Below are 22,495 nucleotides of genomic sequence, written 5' to 3'. Positions count from 1 at the left end.
ACAAGATAAAATCAGGTCTATTTAAGCAATTGAATGCTGTTTGATTAAAAAACTCGCTCTCAAGGAAAATCACAGAAATTACGTAACTGTACCTTTAAATTTATTTTTATTGAATGAAATTATTAGTGTTCATCACATGGAACTAAAGTAAAGTTAAAAAAAAAAAAATCAGGTCTATTTAAGCAATTGAATGCTGTTTAATTAAAAAACACGCTCTCAAGGAAAATCTCAGAAATTACGTAACTGTACCTTTAAATTTATTTTTATTGAATGAAATTATTAGTGTTCATCACATGGAACTATAGTAAACTCAAACAAGAAAAAATCAAGTCTATTTAAGCAATTGAATGCTGTTTAATTAAAAAACATGCTCTCAAGGAAAATCACAGAAATTACGTAACTGTACCTTTAAATTTATTTTTATTGAATGAAATTATTAGTGTTCATCACATAGAACTAAAGTAAAGTCAAACAAGATAAAACCAAGTCTATTTAAGCAATTGAATGCTGTTTAATTAAAAACACGCTCTCAGGGAAAATCACAGAAATTACGTAACTGTACCTTTAAATTTATTTTTATTGAATGAAATTATTAGTGTTCATCACATAGAATTAAAGTAAAGTCAAACAAGATAAAACCAAGTCTATTTAAGCAATTGAATGCTGTTTAATTAAAAACACGCTCTCAGGGAAAATCACAGAAATTACGTAATTGAATGCAATTATGCTATTGAATGCTGTTTAATTAAATAGCATTCAATTGCTCAAATAAGCTTGATTTTATTAGTGTTCATCACATGGAACTAAAATAAACTGCATAACTTTTCCTTGATAGTGCGTTATATTAATATTTATAATATGTGAATAAAAGATACTGTACATAAATTGACCCGATTAAATAATACTGTAGAGTAATAGACGAATATATAACATCTTGCACCTTAATATTTTGTATCATTGCAAATTTGTTTTCAACAGATGCTGCAGTTTGTTGAGGAGCCAACAAGCTATGCAAGACAAAATAATTCAGCTACCATACACTCTAAAAAGAAACAAACATATATTAAATGTCAACCAGGAACTAGATTGAGCACCAAAAAACAAAAGTATTATACCAGCCACAGTTTCTCTTAATATCATATAAATAAAACTAAACATTCTTATTCACCAGGTTTTATTGTAGGACATTTTGATTATATAAATCCATTTACCTGAAAATGTATTTGAATTTCTTGGCTAAAATCACAAGCCCTTACGGCATTATCAACTGCAAGTTCAATCAAGGTCATGAAAGTGTTTTGGTACAGCTGATTTTTATTATCCTACGGTAAAAAGAAAAAAAATCATAAAATAAAATATTCTATATAGATTAGAAGTCTGCAACATGTATACAAATAACACACCTATGCACTTGTTCTGACGAGTATGATAATATGAATATTATACCATAATTAATAATTAATATAACAGAGGACGCTGGTCATCAGTTTTGGAATAAACCTAATCAGAGTATTTTTACATTAAATTGTAAAAATGTATAAATTAAAATGTACATGTATAACATTGATTAATAAATATAATGTTAGCTAGCATTTACTTCTTGACATTGTATAATATATCGTAAAACACTAACGGTTGATACTGTGTGTAAATTAGTATGACTTCTATTCTAAAAAAAGTCTGTCTGTAGGGTAGGCCTAGAAGAGTATTATTATTACTAGGTGCTTGCTTCATCCCGCCTAGTAGTAGTAGTATAGTAGGTCGGGCTGGGCGCGCCTACCTGCTACTACTAGGCCTACTTACTAGTACTGCTACACTCTTCTATTCTAGCTAGTAGGGCTACACTATAGTATAGGCCTAGCTAGGTAGCTAGCTAGGCTCAACATTAATTAACCAGGCCTAGTAGGCTAGGCTACATAAGCCTATTAATGAATTGAAAAGACAGCCTAGCCTAGACGATCCGCCTAGACTAGGTTTCTTAGACGTTAAGCCCTGCCCACCCAAGCCTTCCTCTAGTAGGCCGAGGGCTAGGCCTACATCATACAGCACCCGTTCCTCGAAAAACACACGGCAGCATTAAACAATCTTTGCTGCTGTCGCGTTCCTCTTCGTCACACACACAATACTGTAATCAGACTTATATGACGGTTTGCGGTGAGTTAGAAACACAAAAGTAACGCCACTTGACGCGAAATTACAGTGGAAAACAAATACCCACGAACAAATGGTACAGGCAATACCTCAAGGAAAATGCAATATATGTAGGGCATATCCTCAGCGACGTGCTGCAGCAAAGGTAACGGGACGATTCGGCCCTGAGACGATTCGGCCCGGGACGATTCGGCCCTGGGACGATTCGGCCCGGGACTATTCGGCCCGGGACGATTCGGCCCTGAGACGATTCGGCACACTTACATTTATCGGCTTTGATATGCATTTATAAGCATAAAATAAGCTTTTTTCCCCAAACTTTATTTTCAGAGAGACTATGGGGTAGCACTACTAGGGATAAAGATGCAATAAAGCAAACATTTTGAAAACATTGTCGAAAATAATCATTTTTTAGTCACGCGAACGATGTAAATAAGTTACGCCCTCTGTTGGCCGCTTGGCGAATGCACGAAATAAACAAGGTTTTCGAAGTAATAAATTGAATATAAAATTACGTTTTTTTAGTAATTTATTATATATATTATATCAACTTTGTCAATATCAATAAAATACGGATTGTTAAACACCTTTAAAAACTTGATAAATAAAAAAAAAATGAATATGAATTTGGTCTAAAGTGAGACGTTTCGGCCCACAAAGTGGGATGTTTCGGCCCAAAAGTGGGCCGAATCGTCCCACCAAAAGTGGGCCGAATAGTCCCGGGCCGAATCGTCTCAGGGCCGAATCGTCCCTGAACCGCAGCAAACTGCCTATCGTGAATTTCGCATACTCCATGTTCAATGTTGTTGTTTCTATGGAGCGCCAAAAGAGCAATCATAATAGAGGGCTAAAAACTCAGTAAATTGCGTATATTTAATGCATTCATTGGTGAAAATTACATTTAATTTTATCATATTTTGTCAATGTCAATGCAACAAAAATATTATTGTTGATACTGTACATAGTTTTCGCAGGAACTTTTAGGTATGAAAAACGAAAAATTCATCATCATATACATGTACTGTAGGGGTATACCTGATCTAAATAATATTCCTCTTAGTCTTAGTCTTAGGCCTAGGGTTGGTTGCTATTTGAAAACAGCAAATTATTAGCAGTAAAATGTTACAGCATTTTTATTGACAAAATATATTAAAATTAAACGTGTATTTTAATAACAAATGCATTAAAAGAAGACGCATTCCACTGAGTTTTTAACCATCTATTGTTGCTGCCCTTTTGGCGCTCCATAGAAACGAAAATATTGAACTTGTATGCTAAATTCGCGAACGGTCACGCGAGAAACATGTCTGTAAAATCATCAATTAAAGGATTTATTTGTTACTTCTTATGTGATTCTTCTTCATAAAAGTACTTATGAGGCCCAATTTTAAGGTGTGGTATTCACAATAAGTTGCTTAACAATTTGGAGTCAAAAAGAAGTCGAAATAAAAACAGGTGCGAAACGGAACTAGCGCCCTATTGTTTTTTCATAGAAAATCCAGCTCAAACACACCACACATTTTACAGATCAGAAATATCCTGCCACCTGTGTGACGTCAGGTGGTGACGACGGGTCCTACTACTAAACACCACTCGCAACAACCACGTCCTACCACTCGCAACCACTCGCTACAACGCGCAACCGAAATTCATTTATTTATTCATTGTCTTATTATCAATAAAAACCTATTTTTATACAAAAAATGGTGCTTTTATACACAAAACATCGATAGAAACTGCGTTGTTGTGCATTTTCTATCGCATTCAGCGTCAACAATGGGACTATTGCGTCAACTATATAGAATAGACCTTTGATTTGAATATAATTCATATAAGACCATATACTATTTTAATATATAAATTAATCTATTCAGATCTGAGAGAGAAAATAAAATCCTTGTATTTTCGTTCTGTCAGTAACTGTATTACATCTAAAGAAATAAAATAATGGTTAAATGACATAAACGTTATGAAAAACATTGGAATGATTAACGGCTGGCACACTTGACACAAGTCCTCTATGAGTACTGTGTACACATGTACATCGTCGTGGACGATGTTGACGTGTTGAATGACGATTGTTTTTCCGTCGTTTTTTGACTAATTTGACGTTTATATGTGTATAAAAATAGGTTTTTATTGATAATAAGACAATAAATAAGCCAAATGTACTTTAATTAATATGAATTTCGGCTGCGAGTGGTTGCGCGTTGTAGCGAGTGGTTGCGAATGGTAGGACGTGGTTGCGAGTGGTGTTTAGTAGTACCCGTGACGCTGCCCTCCTATATATGGACATGGGGAAATCCCCTCTCAATTATTGTAGACATTCACTTGTCAGCAGATCTTCACTTTGTGTTACTATAAATTAAAAATATTCATTGCCAAAACATATAATCAGAAAAGTAATATCTAAAAAAGGAAACTAGTTTTTTGTTTACAAATTTTATTTTACACTTTCGTTTGGGTCATACAATTGTACCAGGGAGGTATAAAAATTAACCTCCTTGATTATACCACAAATACAGTATTGTATTTGATTGACCTTATACAGTATTGTTTTTGATTGACCTTCAGAAGCTCTCAGTGACATGTATGCACAATACAATAAAAACACTTTATTTCAACTTCACATTACAAAATTCTAAATGTTATTATTATTATTACTGAAAGCATGCATTATAGTGTAGTACTTCACTAGGCCTCTAAAATTAACACTTCACTGTCTAGAAAAGTATTTATCTTTACAGAATAGAAATAAGGAAAACACTTTGTTCACCATATATATATATATATATAGTTTCTACATGTCACCTACAGAAAAATCAGTGTTTTATGTTGTGAATTTGAAATACTTGTGGGTGACAACATATAAATATATTATTGTTTTAATCAAGTCATTTATTAAAGATTTATTGTCCCCCATAAACATGAAAAATAGATTTCATAGAATAGATTAATAAAATCAGACTTTGAATAGATTATTTTATAACCACTTATAAAATGACAAAATAAATGGTTAAATTCAACCAAAAACCCATTGGCTGGCAGCAATTTGCTTTAAATTACATTTTTTTTAGGTAAATACATTTTTTTTTATCAAATTTTTGGTCAAAGTGGATAACTATTAGGTGACACTAAAATGGCATATTCAACAACAAAAACATTTTAGAATTATTTTTATTTTTTACATCTTTAAAGATTTATTGTCCCTTTGTCAAATTCCCAAAAAATAAAAAATAAAAGATTTCGAAAAAAAGTGGGTCATTTTGAAGTATCATAATAGTTATTAACTTTCACCAAAAATTAGTCGAAAAAAAAATCATTTAACTGAAATACAGACGTTTTTTGGTTCAAAAAATAACTTTGACTTCCAGTCAAAGTTTTCAATCAAAACATACCTCATAATGCAACGCGCTTATTTGGCTACTCTGTATGCATACTCATAAAACTTCCTCGCGATCTGTGTGAAAACACCTTCTCAACCGTGAAGAGTTGTAAACAATCCTAATTAGCATCATGCATAATGTATACTCGTGGTTTGAAATCTTTGTTTACTTTCGCTCGCGACGATTTGCCAGACGAAATGTAATTAATTAATTTAGCTTTTAATTACGTAAAATTGTTGTTTTTGACTCAAATTTTCGACTTAAAGTGAATAACTTTAATATTACTTTGATATGGCCAATTTAAATTTAGAATATTTTTTGTGTTTCAAGGGACAATACATCTTTAAGAAGTAGTGATTGGGTTTATATAGAATATGTGCAGTTTATATTTAAAAAACTTTGTGGTGCAGATATGAAATGGGATTCAGTTGTCTCATCAACCATAATGACAAAACAGAAAACCAAATTATTTACAAAGAAGTTTTAATCCCAAAAAATTGTTGATATCTTATTTTAAAATATTTATCATTGTAGACTATGCAGGTCATATAAAGGTCTGTCTGATCCAGTCTGTGATGGCATAATTCCAAAAATGTTTTTTAATCCCTTAATACTTCTACATTTTTGGAAGTGCTTAAACAACTTTTTTAGTAAAAAGTCTGAAAGTTTGGGAAATACCAGATTTGGGAGAAACTTATATTAACTTTGAACATGTAAAAACAAGAATTTACGCCCATGATTTAGTGTATGTACAGTATGTTTCGGCGCATATTGGGCAGAAAAACTAATTTAATAATAATAATAATAAATTAGTGAACCTTCATGAGCATATCAGAAAGTTTTGTTTCTATCAAATTACAATAAAATCAATTAAATTTTATTTATTACAAATAGAAAGTACAAAACAGTAAAGGTTCCCAAATAAAACACCACAGAAGGATATTTTTCCTACAAGAAGTAGTCCAGTTCATATCGAACATATTCATTTTTCTCATCATTTGGTATTCGTGGGTAGCCAGCTACTAATGCATCTTGTGCCCCAATGTAAAGTGTGTTGTATATTTTCCAATAAACATCTCTTACTTTTCTAGCAGGATGAAAGAGTCCCTGAGAATAGAAAAATAAATGTGTTAATATTAAAACAAATAATGTCTTTGTTTATAGGTCTCTTTGTCAATCCATGCATTTTCACTGATCCTTATTGCTAATGCAAATGCCCTACATATTAATGAATAGCCATTAATGAAATTGTTTACAATTTGCTGTTTTTCTTGAATTTGTAGAAAATTATTTGTGGAAAAATAATAAATAAAAACTCAAGGTATCTAAATAATAATCCATAATAATATCAATAAATTTGCTATCCAAAAAAAGTAGAACTGCATTTAGTTAGATTATTCATCATTTACTTTACAATATAACTTGAGGGCACTGTTTCAAAAGTCACAATTTTGTTATTAAACAATGCCTCAGTAAGTAAATGCATGAACTATGAACTATAAATCATTATTTTTTTATTAATATTCTTGTTCAAGATTTTATCTGCATCAAAATAATCAATTCATGTGTGATGGCAGAATCAAAGTGCGCTCCAAAAAATGATATATTAATTTTACTGCAATCTAAACTAAACAATGATGGGCGTATAATAAGCTGTAAGCTTGCGTTTCTACAATCAAGAAAGTATACCCTTTTCACATCTGCAAAATCTAACAACTTGTAACATATTAATTAAATAGCGCCCAACTATTCTTTCCTCCAGAGATTTCACAAGGTTCACGTATGCGTACATGTAATAAGGGAGATGAAACCTGGTTACAACTTGTTACAAGTTGTAACAATTTAGGCAGATGTGAAAAGGGTATTAGTAACATTGACGTTATGTCAGAGCAGAAATAACATCACAGTCTACTTGAGAAACATAGTACTATAATTTTATAAAAAGAATACAGACTCATACTTATATTATATCACATTTACTATGTTGTTGTCAAGTCTTGTGACAAACCAAAGTAAATTAAAAAAGCTTTTAATTATTCCATACCTGTAATGTGTACTGAAGCATTTTCACAGCTCCAACACCAACACGAAGGCCTTCGATTGAGTCCATTACTGCTTGAATGACATGTGGTGATGTTTCAAATACGTTGGGCCAGACAAAGTTGATGAGATGAATGAGAGCGTCCTCACAGCCGAATCCAAATACACCAAGTGATATGTGTTTAATGGCAGCACAGGCTGTCTGACGATGTACAAGGTCTCTGCAGATGTAAAACAGAAAACACAATTAGAATGATGGTAAAATCAAAACAATACTGGGTGTGATCAACAAGCGTTTATGTTTCCAACTATCATTGGAAGTACTGATAATAAATAATAGAAGATTGGAATTTTTTCTTAGGCCCCGTTTCTGCTGCCAATCCCAAATATACCGTATAAATATACCATATATACCATATATGAAATTCGTGCACCGTTTCCGCTGCATATGCTTTGTGGGTGGGCTGTAAAAAAGTTGGCTTTCATTACCCAAAATGCATTTCGTGAGACGGAAGTATGGCCTAGGGTCTCGTGTAGTGAGATTTATACCTGAACAAAAACAAAACAATGATGGTTTCTCAAAACGTCGTAGCATTGCTTTGTATTTTAAATCTAATGAGCAGAAGTGTCAACGAATTTACACCGCACATACAAGCACAATCTAGAAATGTAGAATGGGCATTGACTAGATTTATGTAAAGAAGACGACGGCGTTTGCCGATAACTTTGGCTGCTGTTCTTCTCGGAACATCCAAATTCTGCTTTTATTTTGTTTGAGATACTTTTGTAAATCTCGGTATCTCTTCTGTTGCCATGCAGTCTCCCTCCAACCTTTGCTTCTCCCCACAATTGAATTGCAAAAATAGTTATTTCTTCAGTCCACAGTGACATTTTGATCTGTTGCTTGCTTATAGATGTGTGTGTCAATGCAGCAGAAAAACCAAACAAACGCATCACGCTCTGTTAGTTTTTGACCTTGTGTCATGGGTCGGGTCACATATACGGTATATTTTTGGCAGCAGAAACGGGCCTTTAGGAGAGCCCGGTATACATTTTATGTTTAAATCTTATTTATATTTTGATTAGATTAGACTAATTAAAGATAATCCATTTATATTTTGGATAAATAGATGGATACATTCATTTTTAATATCACTTTCTCATTTTATTTTGATATGCCTCTCCAAATGAAGCTAATTTGGTCAGCTATGTTTCTTCTCAGGTTTTTAGATAAAAAATAAACCAAAAATAATTGTGTCATAAATGCAACAGAACAACGGACTTATTATTATTTGTTTCTAACATCAATTTAGAATGTGGAGGATATGATGCCATGTCATACTCTGAACCAGTAATCTTAAAGACCCACAATTTGTGACGTTTTATAAAAATAATGCATATGTATTACTTTAAAAACATTAAACCATGTCATTCCTTAAATGTAAGTTTTATGGTAAATTATGATAAAAAGAGAGAAACAATGCACTACCTATTATAGTAGCTCGTGTGAATGTCCTCTTGTGGACAGATTTTAGGCCTAGCCTAGCTAAGCTTAGTTTTGTAGGCCTAGCTGGTAAACATAGGTAACGTACGACCATCGTACGCTAGCTATAGGGCTAACCCGACGCTGTATAATTGTATGTTGATACAAATTGGGGGAAACCCAGTATTTTCGCTGAGCATTTAGGAGTCTTCCATTTGTTTTGGCCTCAAACGATCGAAAAGTCGGTGAATTACAGAAGAAAAACAAAAATATCAATCCGCGCAGCTAAAATTACTAGAATCGACTTGTTTTTTACATTTTTAACCATTTAAAGACGAAAAAAGTTAGCAATAGGACCATATAGTATTTATTTTTACATTAAATGTAGTTTGTGACCTTAAATTAGACCTAAAAAACGTAGGGAATAGGACTTTAATCAACACAGCTAGCATACTAGTATTACTTACCGGTCCATAAGAGCGTCTTCAAGGAGAGGTGTAACCGCATAGATGTAATCTTTTCCCATTTCACCAATATATTCAAACATAAATGACAGTGACTTTAAGACGCCGTTCTGCACGTTCAACTCCGGTACACGGTATTCATTCATGAGAGCTGGTAAAACGGTAAAAGGTGAACAAGTCTCAGCTACGATTGCAATTGCAACTGTTGTACAGACACGATTCTGTCGTTCTTGCACTTTGAGATTGTTAAGTAATGTAGCAAGAACATCATGTGGTCTGCAAAGAAAAGCAATTGAAACGGTTAAAAGTTGTACAAAACAATTTTATTATGCTAATCTACAATGAAGTTGTTGTAGCCGAGTAGTTATGACCCAGAAAGTTCAACTCTACTCAGCTGTAAATGAGTACATGGTTGAAAAATGCCAGGGTGGAGCAGCCAGCATGTAAATGAACTGGCCATGGCTTTACTATAGCAATTTATTTTTCTTCTACAGCAGAAATTTCTGGGTTTTCCATTTAAATAGATACAACTAGAGGGTACTCCGAGAGTACAAACCTCCGCCTACTCTAAAATTCCTCTACATAAAATGTCCCCGGAAAAATATATATATATTTTTTTAATTTTTTTTTATTAGTTCTAAGTGTAAAATAGGCTAACTGCACACTAAAAAGTTGTGGATGAAAGTTTGGTGTAATGGTTATGTATCCAGCCTCTCACAGTTCGGCCGTTCCAAGGCAAAACCACGTAACTCGCATTTTTGTCAATTTTGAGATTTTTACATTTGGGGAATTATTACAAATTTATGAACAACCTGTAAAAATTTCAGGTTTCAGAGATCATTATTTTTAGAGATAGTACCACGTATCTTTAAGCAAAAAACAAATAATTCTGGTATTTTCCAAGGCAAAACAACGTATCTACCAGATACGTTGTTCTGCCACGGAAATGCATACGATTTTCACTTTAAATTCTCACAATCAGCTAAGTTACGTAATTTTGAGACAGAAACCGCTGATGCATGACGATATGCATAGCAACGATCTTAACTAAAAGTAAAAGATATATTAAATAATACTAGGCTTATTAGGCTAGACAACTAATTTAATGTATTAAAATTTATTCTAAGAATTAACTATATTTACGAAAAAGTTCAGGCAAGCTTGAAACTAGGCTAGGCTATTATTTTTGACAGACCTATCTAATCTAGCCTACGCCTAGTACCCCAGTACTGTCATTGGAACTAGGCTATGCCTAGCCTAGTAGGACGGCCGTCTTTGGATTGTTGTACATAGGCCTTCTAGTAGCAGGCTAGGGGGTAGGCTATAACATAATAATGTAAGTAAGTAAGTCTATATCATAAATAGTAGATCCAAAAGGCTAAGCCTAGCTTCAAATGCACTCTTTGTTAAGACAACCTAGTTCGTAGGCATCATTAGTGATCGCAGCCCTCCCTGTTGTTCAAAAAAAGTTTCAATCCATTGTTTTTAAAATCATCACAGTTACGTTGTTTTGCCATGGAATGACCACAGTTACGTTGTTTTGTCACAGAATATCACAGTTACGTTGTTTTGCCTTAGAAATGACTTTCATTCTATACACGTCATTTCCAAGGCAAAACAACGTATCTGTTAAAAGTGGTAATAACTTTTGATCAAATTGATTAAATTATTTAACATTTTGTATTTAATAATAATTATTATTTATATATGCTCATGCAAAATTTCACATCATTACGATAATTTGTTGTTGAAATGCAAACACTCAAACTTCAATTCAATTTTTCTCGAAAAGCAACATTTTGTAGTTACGTTGTTTTGCCTTGGAACGGCCGAGTTGAGATCGCTGGTTCAAGTCCCGCTGAGGTTTTTTTTTTTTTTTATTATTTTTTTATTTCTTTTTTTTTGTGGACCTTGATCTTTGACCTTGACCCTTCAAAATTTAACCACAATTATATGATGAGTCATTGATCATTGTGGCTAAGTTTGTTGAGAATCGGATAAAAACTGTGGTCTCAAGGCAGTAAAATAGTTTTTTGTTAGTTGTGACCTTGACCTATGACCTTTTCCCCTCAAAGTCGAACTCGTCCGAGCTTTTGGGGCATAGATCATTGTGGCCAAATTTAGTGAGAATCGGATAAAAACTGTGGCCTCCAGGCTGTTCACAGACAGACAAACAGACAGACAGACACACAAACATACAGGGGTGAAAATATAACCTCCTTGACGGAGGTAATAATTGTTAATGTATATAGTTTTTTTAGTATTTTGTAATAAAACATATCACAGGCACCCTTGCAGCAGCATCACAGAGGCTAGCCAAGAACACTGTGGTGTGTACACCATCGCGGTTATAAAAAACCATGTGCTTGCTAATGTGACGTCATATCGCCCAAAGTTTCCTCCTCTCTATTTCCACACACTCCTCAGGCCAGCAATAGTAAGAATAATTATTTATTTACGTAATAAAACACAATAAATACCTTATAAATAAAAAAAAATTGTTTAAATATTGTGATGACTATACATAGGCCTAGGCTGCGATGAAATGGTAAAATGTTAGCAAAATGGCATGTATGTTAGCGCTAGATAGACGGCAACCGGTTTCATTATTGTTTGGTCCATGCCATCATCCATGTAAGGAACAGGCTATAGATGATGATACTAGTGATACGACAGTCTGGGTTTTATCTGTGTTTACAATGTTGACATTTTTAACGGTACAAAAAAAAGGAATTGATGTCAAGCATTGCTTAAAAAATGAGTATATTGTAGGAATGTTCAACAAAAATTGGGGAATTGTATGTGCTGATAATTTAATGTTGGGTAGGTTTTAACAGCAATTTTTTGCTGTCAAAATGAGGGTTTACCACAGCAGTTCAAGGCCCTTTCTAAAGCAATTGCGTCGGTGCCGTCTGGAAATTCGATCCCTGTTTCATCTGATAAATGGTTTTCAGTTTTTATATCTAGAAAATAAATACTTATAAATTAATTTGAATATTTCACTCACCCAATAGCTTTGGCGATGTAACCAAATGTGTTGACTGTAGCTCTGCGAATTGCTTTTTTGTGGGCCTTCAAAAGCTCCAGCAGTTCAAAGCAAATTCTCATCCACTCACGAGCAGACACAAATTCAGCGCCACGATCAGCAATACGACCCACCAGATCAATACAGTTTTCTTGTACTTTTTCATGTCTGAAAAAAAATTGTTTTACAGGAATAATTGTTTGCCTTGGACATCATAAATATTTTTGAAGTATTGATTAACAAAGCACTGGAATTTAAATTTCTAATTACTTTCTTAAAAACATCAACATGTTTAACAAAGGTATATGATGAAGGAGAAGTGTATGTATCTATTTTTGTACATAACTAATTATTAATTGAAACTGACATTGTTTAATTCATATATAAATTATTAAACAATACACCGCCATAATATAAATAAATATTTAAATTCATATTTATTATTACATCATATTTCAATTGTTAAATCATAAGTGTATTTTGAAATACAACTTATAATGGTTTATAATACCATTTTTCGATCCTTACCGGTTTTTCAATATAGGAGTAAGCCTAGGCAAGAGATCTTTAATAGGTGGTGTCATCTTTGTCATACCAATCACATTGACAATGGCTTTCAATGCACCCAAGATACTACCCAACACTTCAGGGTACTCTTCTCCTAAGTACTCATACAACACAACACCTAAATGACCCATCAGTTTCTCCTGTGAAGAAATCAAAACAACAATTCATGATTATTTATGAGATGAGAGAGTTCAACATCAAGTTTACTGGAAATCATTTATTTTGTATTGAATGTTTATTTAAGCTTGGTTCCCACTAGAGATACAAAAGGGCATTGATGCAATGCAAGCGTGTTGACCAATGCCAACCGAAAGTTTGAATAATCTATTGTTTGTGATTGGTCAAATCAGTAACGTTGCGCTTACTTCCATATCGCATACTTCAGGCTTAAGACTTACTTAAGATTTTATTATACAGAAACCCTCTTTCATTCAACAAAACATCTCACAATTCATATAATGGAGGTTAGGCAAGGCACCTTATTGTATTGTATTAATAATTATATAAACATATAACATTTTGAATTGTGGACTAAAATCTGCATTATATTATCTGAAACTTGAGTTATTGACTGTAAACTGTAAACTCTCCAAAAACAAGACTTTCTCTTACCTATTAATACTATAAAAGAAAACCAGAAAACTTAACGTTTTAGGGTATAAGGTTTTCAGAGAGTTTACTGTTATCACCAAGGTTTTTAAATAACATACCTCTTGACAAGTCCTCATAACTACAGCGATTCTTGAGATAAGATCAGCAGCTTGCTGTCTAACTTTGGCTGCCTTATTGTTGAGACGCCACAAGATGGTACCACAGATCTGAGGCAGGTATGGCTTAACACGCTTGCTTAATGCATTCACTACTGTACCAAATCCATTCAACATAACAACATCCTAAAAACAAAATAATTTTTTTTTTATTTTTAACAATTGTTACCTAAATTGATGCTAATGACATATGAAATAGTTATTTGTTTAATTGCTTTTCCACACACAAAGACAAGGTTTGAACAAGGTTTTATTATTGATGTGGAAGAAATAATATCTTGTACGTGTACACATCTTTGATGTATGAAACCAAAAACAAATTGTTGAAAAAATAGCAAAGAATAGGAAAATAGACTAGTTGACCAAGTAGCTATAAAGTCATAGCATGTTGTGAAAGCTAATCAGTATCTAAAACCTACAACTAGAAATTGTCCTACCTCTGTTGTCTGTTCCTGAAACGCATACAATATTCCATCAATAAGCTGTTCCTCAAGTCTTGAATCAATGTCTGCTGCCCCCAAGTTATCCATAATCTTTTCAATGGTTTCCATGACCATCTTACGGTACTGTTCAGCTTCATCTTTGAGATCATCCACAATACGTCCAATAATTTCAGCTGCTCCAACCTTGTTGGCCAGCTCAACTGTTGTGTCCACAAGCTAGTTATACAAAAATGATAATAAAGTATTTTTACTTATTCACTACAAATCCTGAATTATTCTATAAGTGAGATATTTCTTTTAAATATTAAGTACTTCACTTAACTCAATAAATATTTAAGTATTTCCCTTTTAAATTGTATTCACTTAGATAGGAGATTTCTCTTAATTTTAATGGTAAGTGTTTCTCTTAGTGAATATGACCACTTGAGATTTATGTTGGTTTATAGTCATCAGGGCCATGACAATAATCATAGGCCTATTTAATACGTGTTGCAGGGATGTCACTAACTACTCTGCCAAACCCACGCATTTCATAATAAGGTCGGAAAAATGCATTTCGTAGACAACCTTACGAAGTTTTTGTGAGGTAACAAGATGTGCAAAATGAATGAGTCAATTTTGACTGACGGAGGACCAAGTTATAAATTACTCGGAAGCATTATTAAAATCGTAATAATTTTCTTCATGGTGTTTTTTTTCTACTAGACTCGACGGCGAATATATAAATAAATAGAAATTTCCCACGGTAGAGGCATGATGGCACCACACGGTGAACCTCAATGAACTAGTATAGGCTTAGGTAGGCCAACTTCTAAAAATAAAACGTCCAGTCGATCCAGAAACGATGCCGACAACAAAAGATCGTTAACATTCTAAATAAATTATAGTACGGACGGAACGACGGAACGTCGTTCGCGCAGACCTAGATTTTTTTGGGTCATATTATTATGGCAGGCCTGGAAATGCGACGAAGATCGTTTACTTAGATTTTGTGTCACATGACATGAAACTCTCTATAAATTAACTGTTCCCACCACCCACACGTACCACATCATATGGCCAGTTGAATTATAAAAGTTTTTTTTCATATTTTGCGTCATAGTTCATGACATTTAAAAGAGCGCGCATCAATATTCTACGTATCCACATTTCTTCAACACATTAATATGTTATTGCTCAGAAAATTCCCTTCCAAAATTGCTATTTACGTGTTTCTTTTTGATGACGTCATCATGTTAAAAATTGGAATAAAAGGCGGGTCACGTTATTTTCACCTATCTGTATTTAGTATGTATACAGTATATAGTGTATACTATATAATATACTTAGACACAAAATAGAGGACACACTAACATTATATTTTCTTCAGGTCGCAATGGCATAATCGTTTTTCTGTGCGCAATATTCTAACGTATGACGTGCACGTGGCGGATAACCTAACTTGTCCATAGTGACAAGTTCAAAAAATTTTTTTAAATCAGGTTATATTGGTAACTTTTACTTTGAGCATTTATTTTCCCTTTATCAACATTAGTTGACAAGGTAATACAATGTTAGAAATTTGATTATTGGCTCCCACCTTTAAGAGAAGTTAATAAAGGATGGTTGAGAATGTCTTGATGTTTCCATTAGTCCAGAAGACAATTGTAGAATAACAACCAAAACGTTGGGACATTTTTAATCATACTTGTTTTAAACACATGGTGAACTTCAAACCCAACTTTACTAAGTTAAGTAAAGTTAAAGATGTATTGTCCCCCAAAAACATGAAAAATGAAGATTAATTAAATCAGACTTTGAATATGTTAATTTGTAGTTTTAATAAAGTTAATCATTTCCGTAGAAAAAAAAGTAATGTTTTCACACATAAAATGACAAAATAAATGGTTAAATTCAACCAAAAACACATTGGCTGGGAGCCAATTTGACCATTTTTTGCTTTAAATTACAGTTTTTTCAGGTAAATACATTTTTTTTTTCGATCCAATTTTTGGTCAAGTGGATAACTATTATGTTACATTAAAATGGCATATTCAACAAAAATATTGTTAAAAATTATTTTTCCAGGGGGACAATACATCTTTAAGTAAATTATAACAATATGAACTAACTTGTCTGTAATTTCGTCTATCAAGCGCCATTCTATGCTGCCAGAAATGTTTAAAGAACGATGGCAGAACTTCATCACGTATGTACTGCGGCTCAACACCATCAGTTGCACAACACTGCTTTACAACCTACAAAAGGATAAGAAAATAGCTTTACACACTGAAAATAGACCAATAACTTTCAAACCAAATTTATTGCTTGAAAAAAAGGTTACACACATACTCTTTTGGTTCCTACTTTAAGCTCAGATATCTTTTTTTACTTTACACACAGAGATGGCCAACGTCAACAGCATATGAACTAAGTTATTGGACTATACTCATTATTTAAAGAGCCATCTGAATATGTAAACCATCATGTCCTTATTTGCATATTTGAACAACTGTATACCTTCGTTGTTTATACTGTATATAATAATTTATGTCAAAAATATTATGTCAAGTATTTCATTGTTTAGAGTATGTATTGCACTTGATTTCAACACTACATTTAAAACTACATTTCTTGTAAACAGTATCTATAAAAGGCACAGTGTAAAGCTAAGTATGTACACACCTTTAAAACAATTTTCTTCATTTCTTCATCAGGAGACTGAAACTCACGAATCAAGATCAACATTACTTCCTTGGTGTAGTAATTTGCGTATTCCGGATCCATAAGAGGAATAAGGTAGCCAATGGCTTTCAGAAAAGCAGCAAGACCCTACAAATGACAAAGATAAAACAATTGTTATCTTTATTCAGTCCTTTCGGACACCACTATGACCTATGAAATGAAAGAGGGGAAGTTGTATGCTCTAACACTACTACCACCCCTATTCAGTACTATGAAGGTGTCCCCTTAGTAGTTTTATAAGTTTATTGTTCATATACAACACTTTTTAAATTTTTATTGACTTTTGGCCTAGGTTCAGGCATGGTATCTCAAATCAACCAAAAGATATCCTGTGGGATTTTCCTCGAGTATAAAAAAAACCTTACATATAAAAGAAACATACCTTTCCTCTGTGTTGTCTAATACCTTTCCAAAGTGGTTTGAGTACACTATCAAAGGATTCAATACCATATGGTGTAGCAGCTTCAGCTAAGGCAGCCAGGGCAAGGGCTGTAATTGTTCGTACCTTCTGCTGTTCATCAACCAAACCTAAAACAAAGTTAAAACTATGTTTGAAATTGGTCTTTTTTCTATAATTACTTATTTAGTTGTAAAATTTGATCATAATTTTGCAAATAAAAAATTAAGTGTGCCTCAAATTACAATAAGTTAATTAATGGTAAAATAATGGTGGAGTACAGCCACAGCACCATGTGAAATAAAAATGTATGGTATAAAATCTTACCATGTTCAATGATTTCCACAAGATTTCTAAGATGTGGTAGAATGGCACACCCCATAAGGATAGCAATCTGCTGTACAATCTTGATACCAGTATGCCTAGCCTGCCACGACTTCTTACTCCTACAAACAGCTTTCAAAAAGGGCAGCAACGAAGGAATACCAAGCGCAGATGCTACTACCGCAAACGCACGAGCAGTTGTGTTTCTCACATACTCGTCCAAGTTATCGATGTCGGGACGCATGGTAGAGATCATGGTAGCCAGACCGGCAGCTTTTGCCAAGTTGGAGATAATCTCACGACCTTCTACACGAGCGTAGTAGTCTTCATCAATGAGCAGTGGTTCAATCACAACAAGGATCTACAATGATTAATTAAAATATTAATATAGACACATATTTACAGTTTAACTTCACATAAGCAAAAAGTCATTTGTACACTCTTGTAATTATAAATTTCATAAATCTAAAATGTTTACCTTGTGAACAAAAGGTCGTACAAGATCGTCAAGCTTGTACAAGATTCGGTCAATGACCTTTACCAACAGATGGCGCTCTTGATCTTCCAATGTAGGCGACATAAGCAATGGAAGAATCTGGTTAAACAGAGGACCGGCACCAAACTCCCGAGCCTTATCTGTGATTTGTCTCAGTGCTGCCTTTCGCATTGGTGGTGTTCCATTCTTGATCTTCAACAGTAGCTTCATGATTCTTCTTTCTTTCAACTCTTCAGCACTCAATGTGCTCTCATCAACGTCAATCTATTTAAATTTAATCATTTCAATTTTTGGTGCAATAAAGAAAGCTATAGTTTTAATAAAATATTAAATATATTAAAAAGAATTTCTTTCATTTTATTTGTTGTCTGTATTGAATATGAATTAGTATATCTTAAGTATAATCCTACACCCCAAATTTGTATGTATATAAATATATATGATAAAAAATGTTGCACGTCAATTAAAACTGAAAGACGTTCAAGGCCTCAATTATTATTACCCAGCCATTTGTGTCTTGCCCTTTATTCTTGATACATTTTAATAGTGCACTTTTGAAACAGGAAGAAAAAAACAGGAACTATAAAAAATACTTACCAGAAGCTTGTCAAAATACTGTGCATCATCAGGTTTGAGGAATGGTAGGTTGCCTGGTGGTTGAGCTAGGCCATGGTCTACTGTTCGGTCTTCTTGTTGCATGTGGAATCCACTCATTCCGCCCATTGGTGTAGGGGTAGACATCAGCTTACGTGCTGGGGTACGGATTGGTACATAACCAGCTGGTGGTGCCAAAACCTAAATAATAATAATAATATGTATTTAATGTATCACACATTTAATTTTGAGATGCTGATAAAGAGATGCTATTTTATTGAACAGTTAAACCTATAACTTATTTTTCTGATGGTACAGGATATGATCAACTAGCAATTGTGATCCTGATGTCGGTTAATCCTTTCATAGAATGAAAAAGTTTCTCTGATGATGAGTTTTGAGACCTGACTTGACAATTGACATGATGTTTTGCAATTACTTTATAATCATGCTTTCTTTGGTTTTGCAGTGTAGGTTGCAATGGTTGTTTAAATATTCTTATTTAACTAATACTACATATTTATCTAACTTAATCAATTAACAATAATATATATTAGTTAGTTTTTATTTACAGCTTATTTTGTTACCTTATATCCTTCAGGAAACATAGTATCAAGTTCATCCTCAGAAAGTGGCCTGTTTCTATCATCAATCTCCTTCTCCCATCTATAGGCCTGTAGTTGTTCTGGGGTCATCATCCTAAGAGCTGAGGCACTAGGTGTACTCATTGACATTGCTTTTGGCCCCTTGGGTGTAACATGATTCAAGGTAGGAGTGGCACCTGGGGTCTGGGGTGTCTGACTACCAGCTGCAGGGGTTCCGCCAGGTGTCTCATCCCATCGCGATCTTCGTTTGCTACCAGGTGTAGGAGTCATTGATGGTTCATCACCTGTTCCACGATCTGTTCGGGGTGTTTCAGCCCAGCCACTACCATGTCCAGGTGTTTCTGTTTAAATAAGTTTAGGAAATATTTTTAAAATGATGATCTATGCAAATAAATTTATTTAAAATAAATTTTACTATTAAGTTGTTCAAATCAATTTGTTAAATGTGTAATTTTGTTGGATACAGATGGGCAAGGCCACATGCACCTACCACCCAAGCTAAAGTTTTAACAATTTAATCTAGCCCACAAACACTGCATTCTTGGTGTATATATATATATGTATATGTGTAAGTTTAGATATAATTTTTAATTCCTTACCTCTTTCTGTTCTAGGTGTTTCATCCCATCTGTTCTTACGAGCACTCGGTGTAGCTCTACCAGGTGTTGCATGGCCAGGTGTGGTATGACCAGGTGTTGCATGACCTGGTGTAATGTGTGTTGGAGTAGCATGAGCTGGAGTTGGTTCCCACACTCGTGTAGTACCAGGTGTGGCTCCAGGTGTTTCGCTGCCTTTTGCTCTACCAGGAGTTTCATCCCATCTGCCATGTGAGGGTGTGGAGCTCTAAAGGCAAAGATATTTGTTAAGGATGTTGTCACAAAGCGTATTATAAAGTAAAAAATAATAATTTATATTAAAAATAATTTGAGGCAGACAGGTAATTTAGGACAATTTAGTGTTGATGAATACCTTTTTGTAGTGGTTTTGTGAAAAGTTGCTATAGAAAACAATATATTTATTTGCACTCAAGGAGCTTCATGGATATCTACTTTGGGTTGGTGTTTGTTGAAAAGACTAATATTGATCAGACATGTTTACATTGTTGTATCATATTTTCAATCTAGTAAAAATGTCCAAAACAAATTACATCTTGGATTATTTACCTCAGCTTGATCCCAAGAGCTGGTTTTCTTCTTACTAGGTGTAACGGCTCCAGGAGTATCTTCACCAGCTTGATCCCAGCGACGTTTCTTCTTTGTTGTGGTAACTGTAGCTTTAGGAACTTCTGTCCTCTGAAGCGTGCCATCTTTAAGTTTTTGTAGTATCTGATTCTGTTGATGTCTCTGCAAAGTACAAGAAACACAAAATGTATAACTATATTAACAGGGTTCTCCCCAGCATGTCATGAGTGGTGGTCGGCGAACCACAAAGCTCCCCCTACCTACCGGAAAAAATGTAGTTCGTAAACAACCCTACGATGTTCATTGTGAGGTAACAAGGTGTGAAAAATTAATTAATTTTGACTGACGGAGGACCAAGTTGTAAATTACTCGGAAGCATATAAGTAAATGGGCAATTCTCCATTGGAACCCCAATGGAGAATGAATCTACACTCAAGTGTCATTTTTTGTTTACTAATATGTGTGGAATGTAGTTCCAACTAAAATTTTTGTTTCATTAATTCACATTTCTTCAAAAATTGCTTGCCTGGTCGAATGTGTAATTTAAAACTGAAAAAATAGCTGGAATTAGACAATCCTGAACTATGTACTTAACTCAACCCTTGTTGACTTTAATTATTCTAATTATTTGAGTTCATGGTCTCTAGAACACTAATATCAATATAAAGTTTCATGTCGCATCTCCCACTTTCTATAAGAAATCATTTATTTTCTAGTAAATTAGTTACCAAAAAAATTGATTAAAGTTTCCTGTGAGCTAACCAATGCTTATAAACTTTAAATTCTCTTATTAGGTATGCCCATTTACCTACAGTATATCAATTACACATTTTGTTTGGTCTTCTCTAGTTTTGTAGAAAACTTGGTAACGGAATTAAATTTGGTAACAGAATTACATGGGGGTATAGGTATAAACTAATGTATCTTAATTCACTATAAATGACATTAAATTGTTTTTAAGTGAAGGAAATCAACAATTAATTAATTATTTATAATAAATCCAATTCCTAGTGGCCAAAACAGTTCCATGGAGTCACTTATAGTAGAAATGTACTACTGATGCACAAAAAACAAAAAAATTCATATGAGCTAATCACTGCTTATAACAAGCACGAATGTGCAATACACGGGGTACAGCAAAAGAAGCTGTAATGACGTCATAAGACGGGATGTGACGTCATAAGACGGGATGTGACGTCACATACACATCATCAACCTTGCTACCAAATACAGCTATACGGTACCATCTTCTAGACGCCATATGGCTGCATCCGTATTGAAATTAAGAAATCCGGCTCTATAGCTTTAAGGACATGTCCCTGTAGTATCATGCAAAATCCCAGCTCAATACTACAATGAATAAGGGAGGAGTAGTACTTTATAAATCGCAATTGTTTCGATTGGTACCATGTTTATGACGTCATAATTCTGCGTCCGGTTGAAGTACGAAAATTTCCGCTCTATAGCTTTGTTCATCTATTACCCTAGTATATATGCATGCCAAGTTTCAGAGCCGTCAGACGACGCGTAAAGAACTAGTAGGACTTGAAAGTTGGCTTAATAGTGTCCAGATGGAAGAAGAAGAAGAGGAGGAGAAGTGAGTGAGTTCTAGACTCGGGTACCCCGAGTAAAAACTTAAATTATTTAAATTATCCTGATATTAGGTATGCTCAAACCAATATCAGTAACCAGTTATGTCTCCTACAGTAGTTTTTTGGAAAGCCTGGGTAACAAAATTAAATTTTGGTATAAATTAATGATATTACATGGTAATGGCATTACATTAGGTTATGTATAAAGTAATATACCTTAATTCACTACATATGTCTTACTACTGTATAAAATTGT

At 33.8% G+C, this 22,495-nt stretch overlaps 1 protein-coding gene and 1 long non-coding RNA gene across 7 annotated transcripts in view; both read right to left on the bottom strand.

Annotated features, from left to right (window-relative positions):
* Positions 1 to 465: 465 nt before the first annotated feature.
* LOC144840257 (uncharacterized) lies at positions 466 to 2,276 on the bottom strand. 5 transcript variants are annotated; one of them, XR_013611885.1, is made up of 3 exons: positions 2,215 to 2,231; positions 1,212 to 1,322; positions 466 to 1,042 (listed from the first exon to the last, which is right to left on the bottom strand). It is a non-coding gene; the product is annotated as an uncharacterized LOC144840257 (long non-coding RNA). The 5 variants fall into 5 exon arrangements; XR_013611882.1 differs by lacking the exon at positions 2,215 to 2,231 and adding an exon at positions 2,001 to 2,017; XR_013611884.1 differs by lacking the exon at positions 2,215 to 2,231 and adding an exon at positions 2,241 to 2,276 and having other exon boundaries at positions 467 to 1,042.
* A 3,597-nt stretch (positions 2,277 to 5,873) lies between these two features.
* The window catches only part of LOC144840056 (splicing factor 3B subunit 1-like), a 33,364-nt gene continuing 16,742 nt past the window's right edge, over positions 5,874 to 22,495 (bottom strand). For both annotated transcript variants that reach the window (XM_078695703.1, XM_078695704.1), the window contains 16 exons: positions 20,630 to 20,809; positions 20,066 to 20,309; positions 19,449 to 19,807; positions 18,865 to 19,062; positions 18,250 to 18,531; positions 17,775 to 18,132; positions 17,433 to 17,578; positions 16,991 to 17,137; positions 16,438 to 16,563; positions 14,321 to 14,542; positions 13,827 to 14,009; positions 13,078 to 13,256; positions 12,532 to 12,717; positions 9,528 to 9,800; positions 7,582 to 7,798; positions 5,874 to 6,644 (listed from right to left, as the gene is read on the bottom strand). In XM_078695703.1, the coding sequence (XP_078551829.1) occupies positions 6,486 to 6,644; positions 7,582 to 7,798; positions 9,528 to 9,800; positions 12,532 to 12,717; positions 13,078 to 13,256; positions 13,827 to 14,009; positions 14,321 to 14,542; positions 16,438 to 16,563; positions 16,991 to 17,137; positions 17,433 to 17,578; positions 17,775 to 18,132; positions 18,250 to 18,531; positions 18,865 to 19,062; positions 19,449 to 19,807; positions 20,066 to 20,309; positions 20,630 to 20,809 (3,459 nt within the window). In that variant the 3' untranslated portion in view covers positions 5,874 to 6,485. The remainder of the gene's footprint in view (positions 6,645 to 7,581; positions 7,799 to 9,527; positions 9,801 to 12,531; positions 12,718 to 13,077; positions 13,257 to 13,826; positions 14,010 to 14,320; positions 14,543 to 16,437; positions 16,564 to 16,990; positions 17,138 to 17,432; positions 17,579 to 17,774; positions 18,133 to 18,249; positions 18,532 to 18,864; positions 19,063 to 19,448; positions 19,808 to 20,065; positions 20,310 to 20,629; positions 20,810 to 22,495) is intronic.

This window comes from Antedon bifida, chromosome 4 (genome assembly GCF_963402885.1).
Source record: "Antedon bifida chromosome 4, ecAntBifi1.1, whole genome shotgun sequence".
Classification (NCBI taxonomy): Eukaryota; Metazoa; Echinodermata; class Crinoidea; order Comatulida; family Antedonidae; genus Antedon; species Antedon bifida.
Note: the sequence above shows the minus strand (reverse complement) of the source record. Positions and strands in the feature narration are given on the sequence as shown.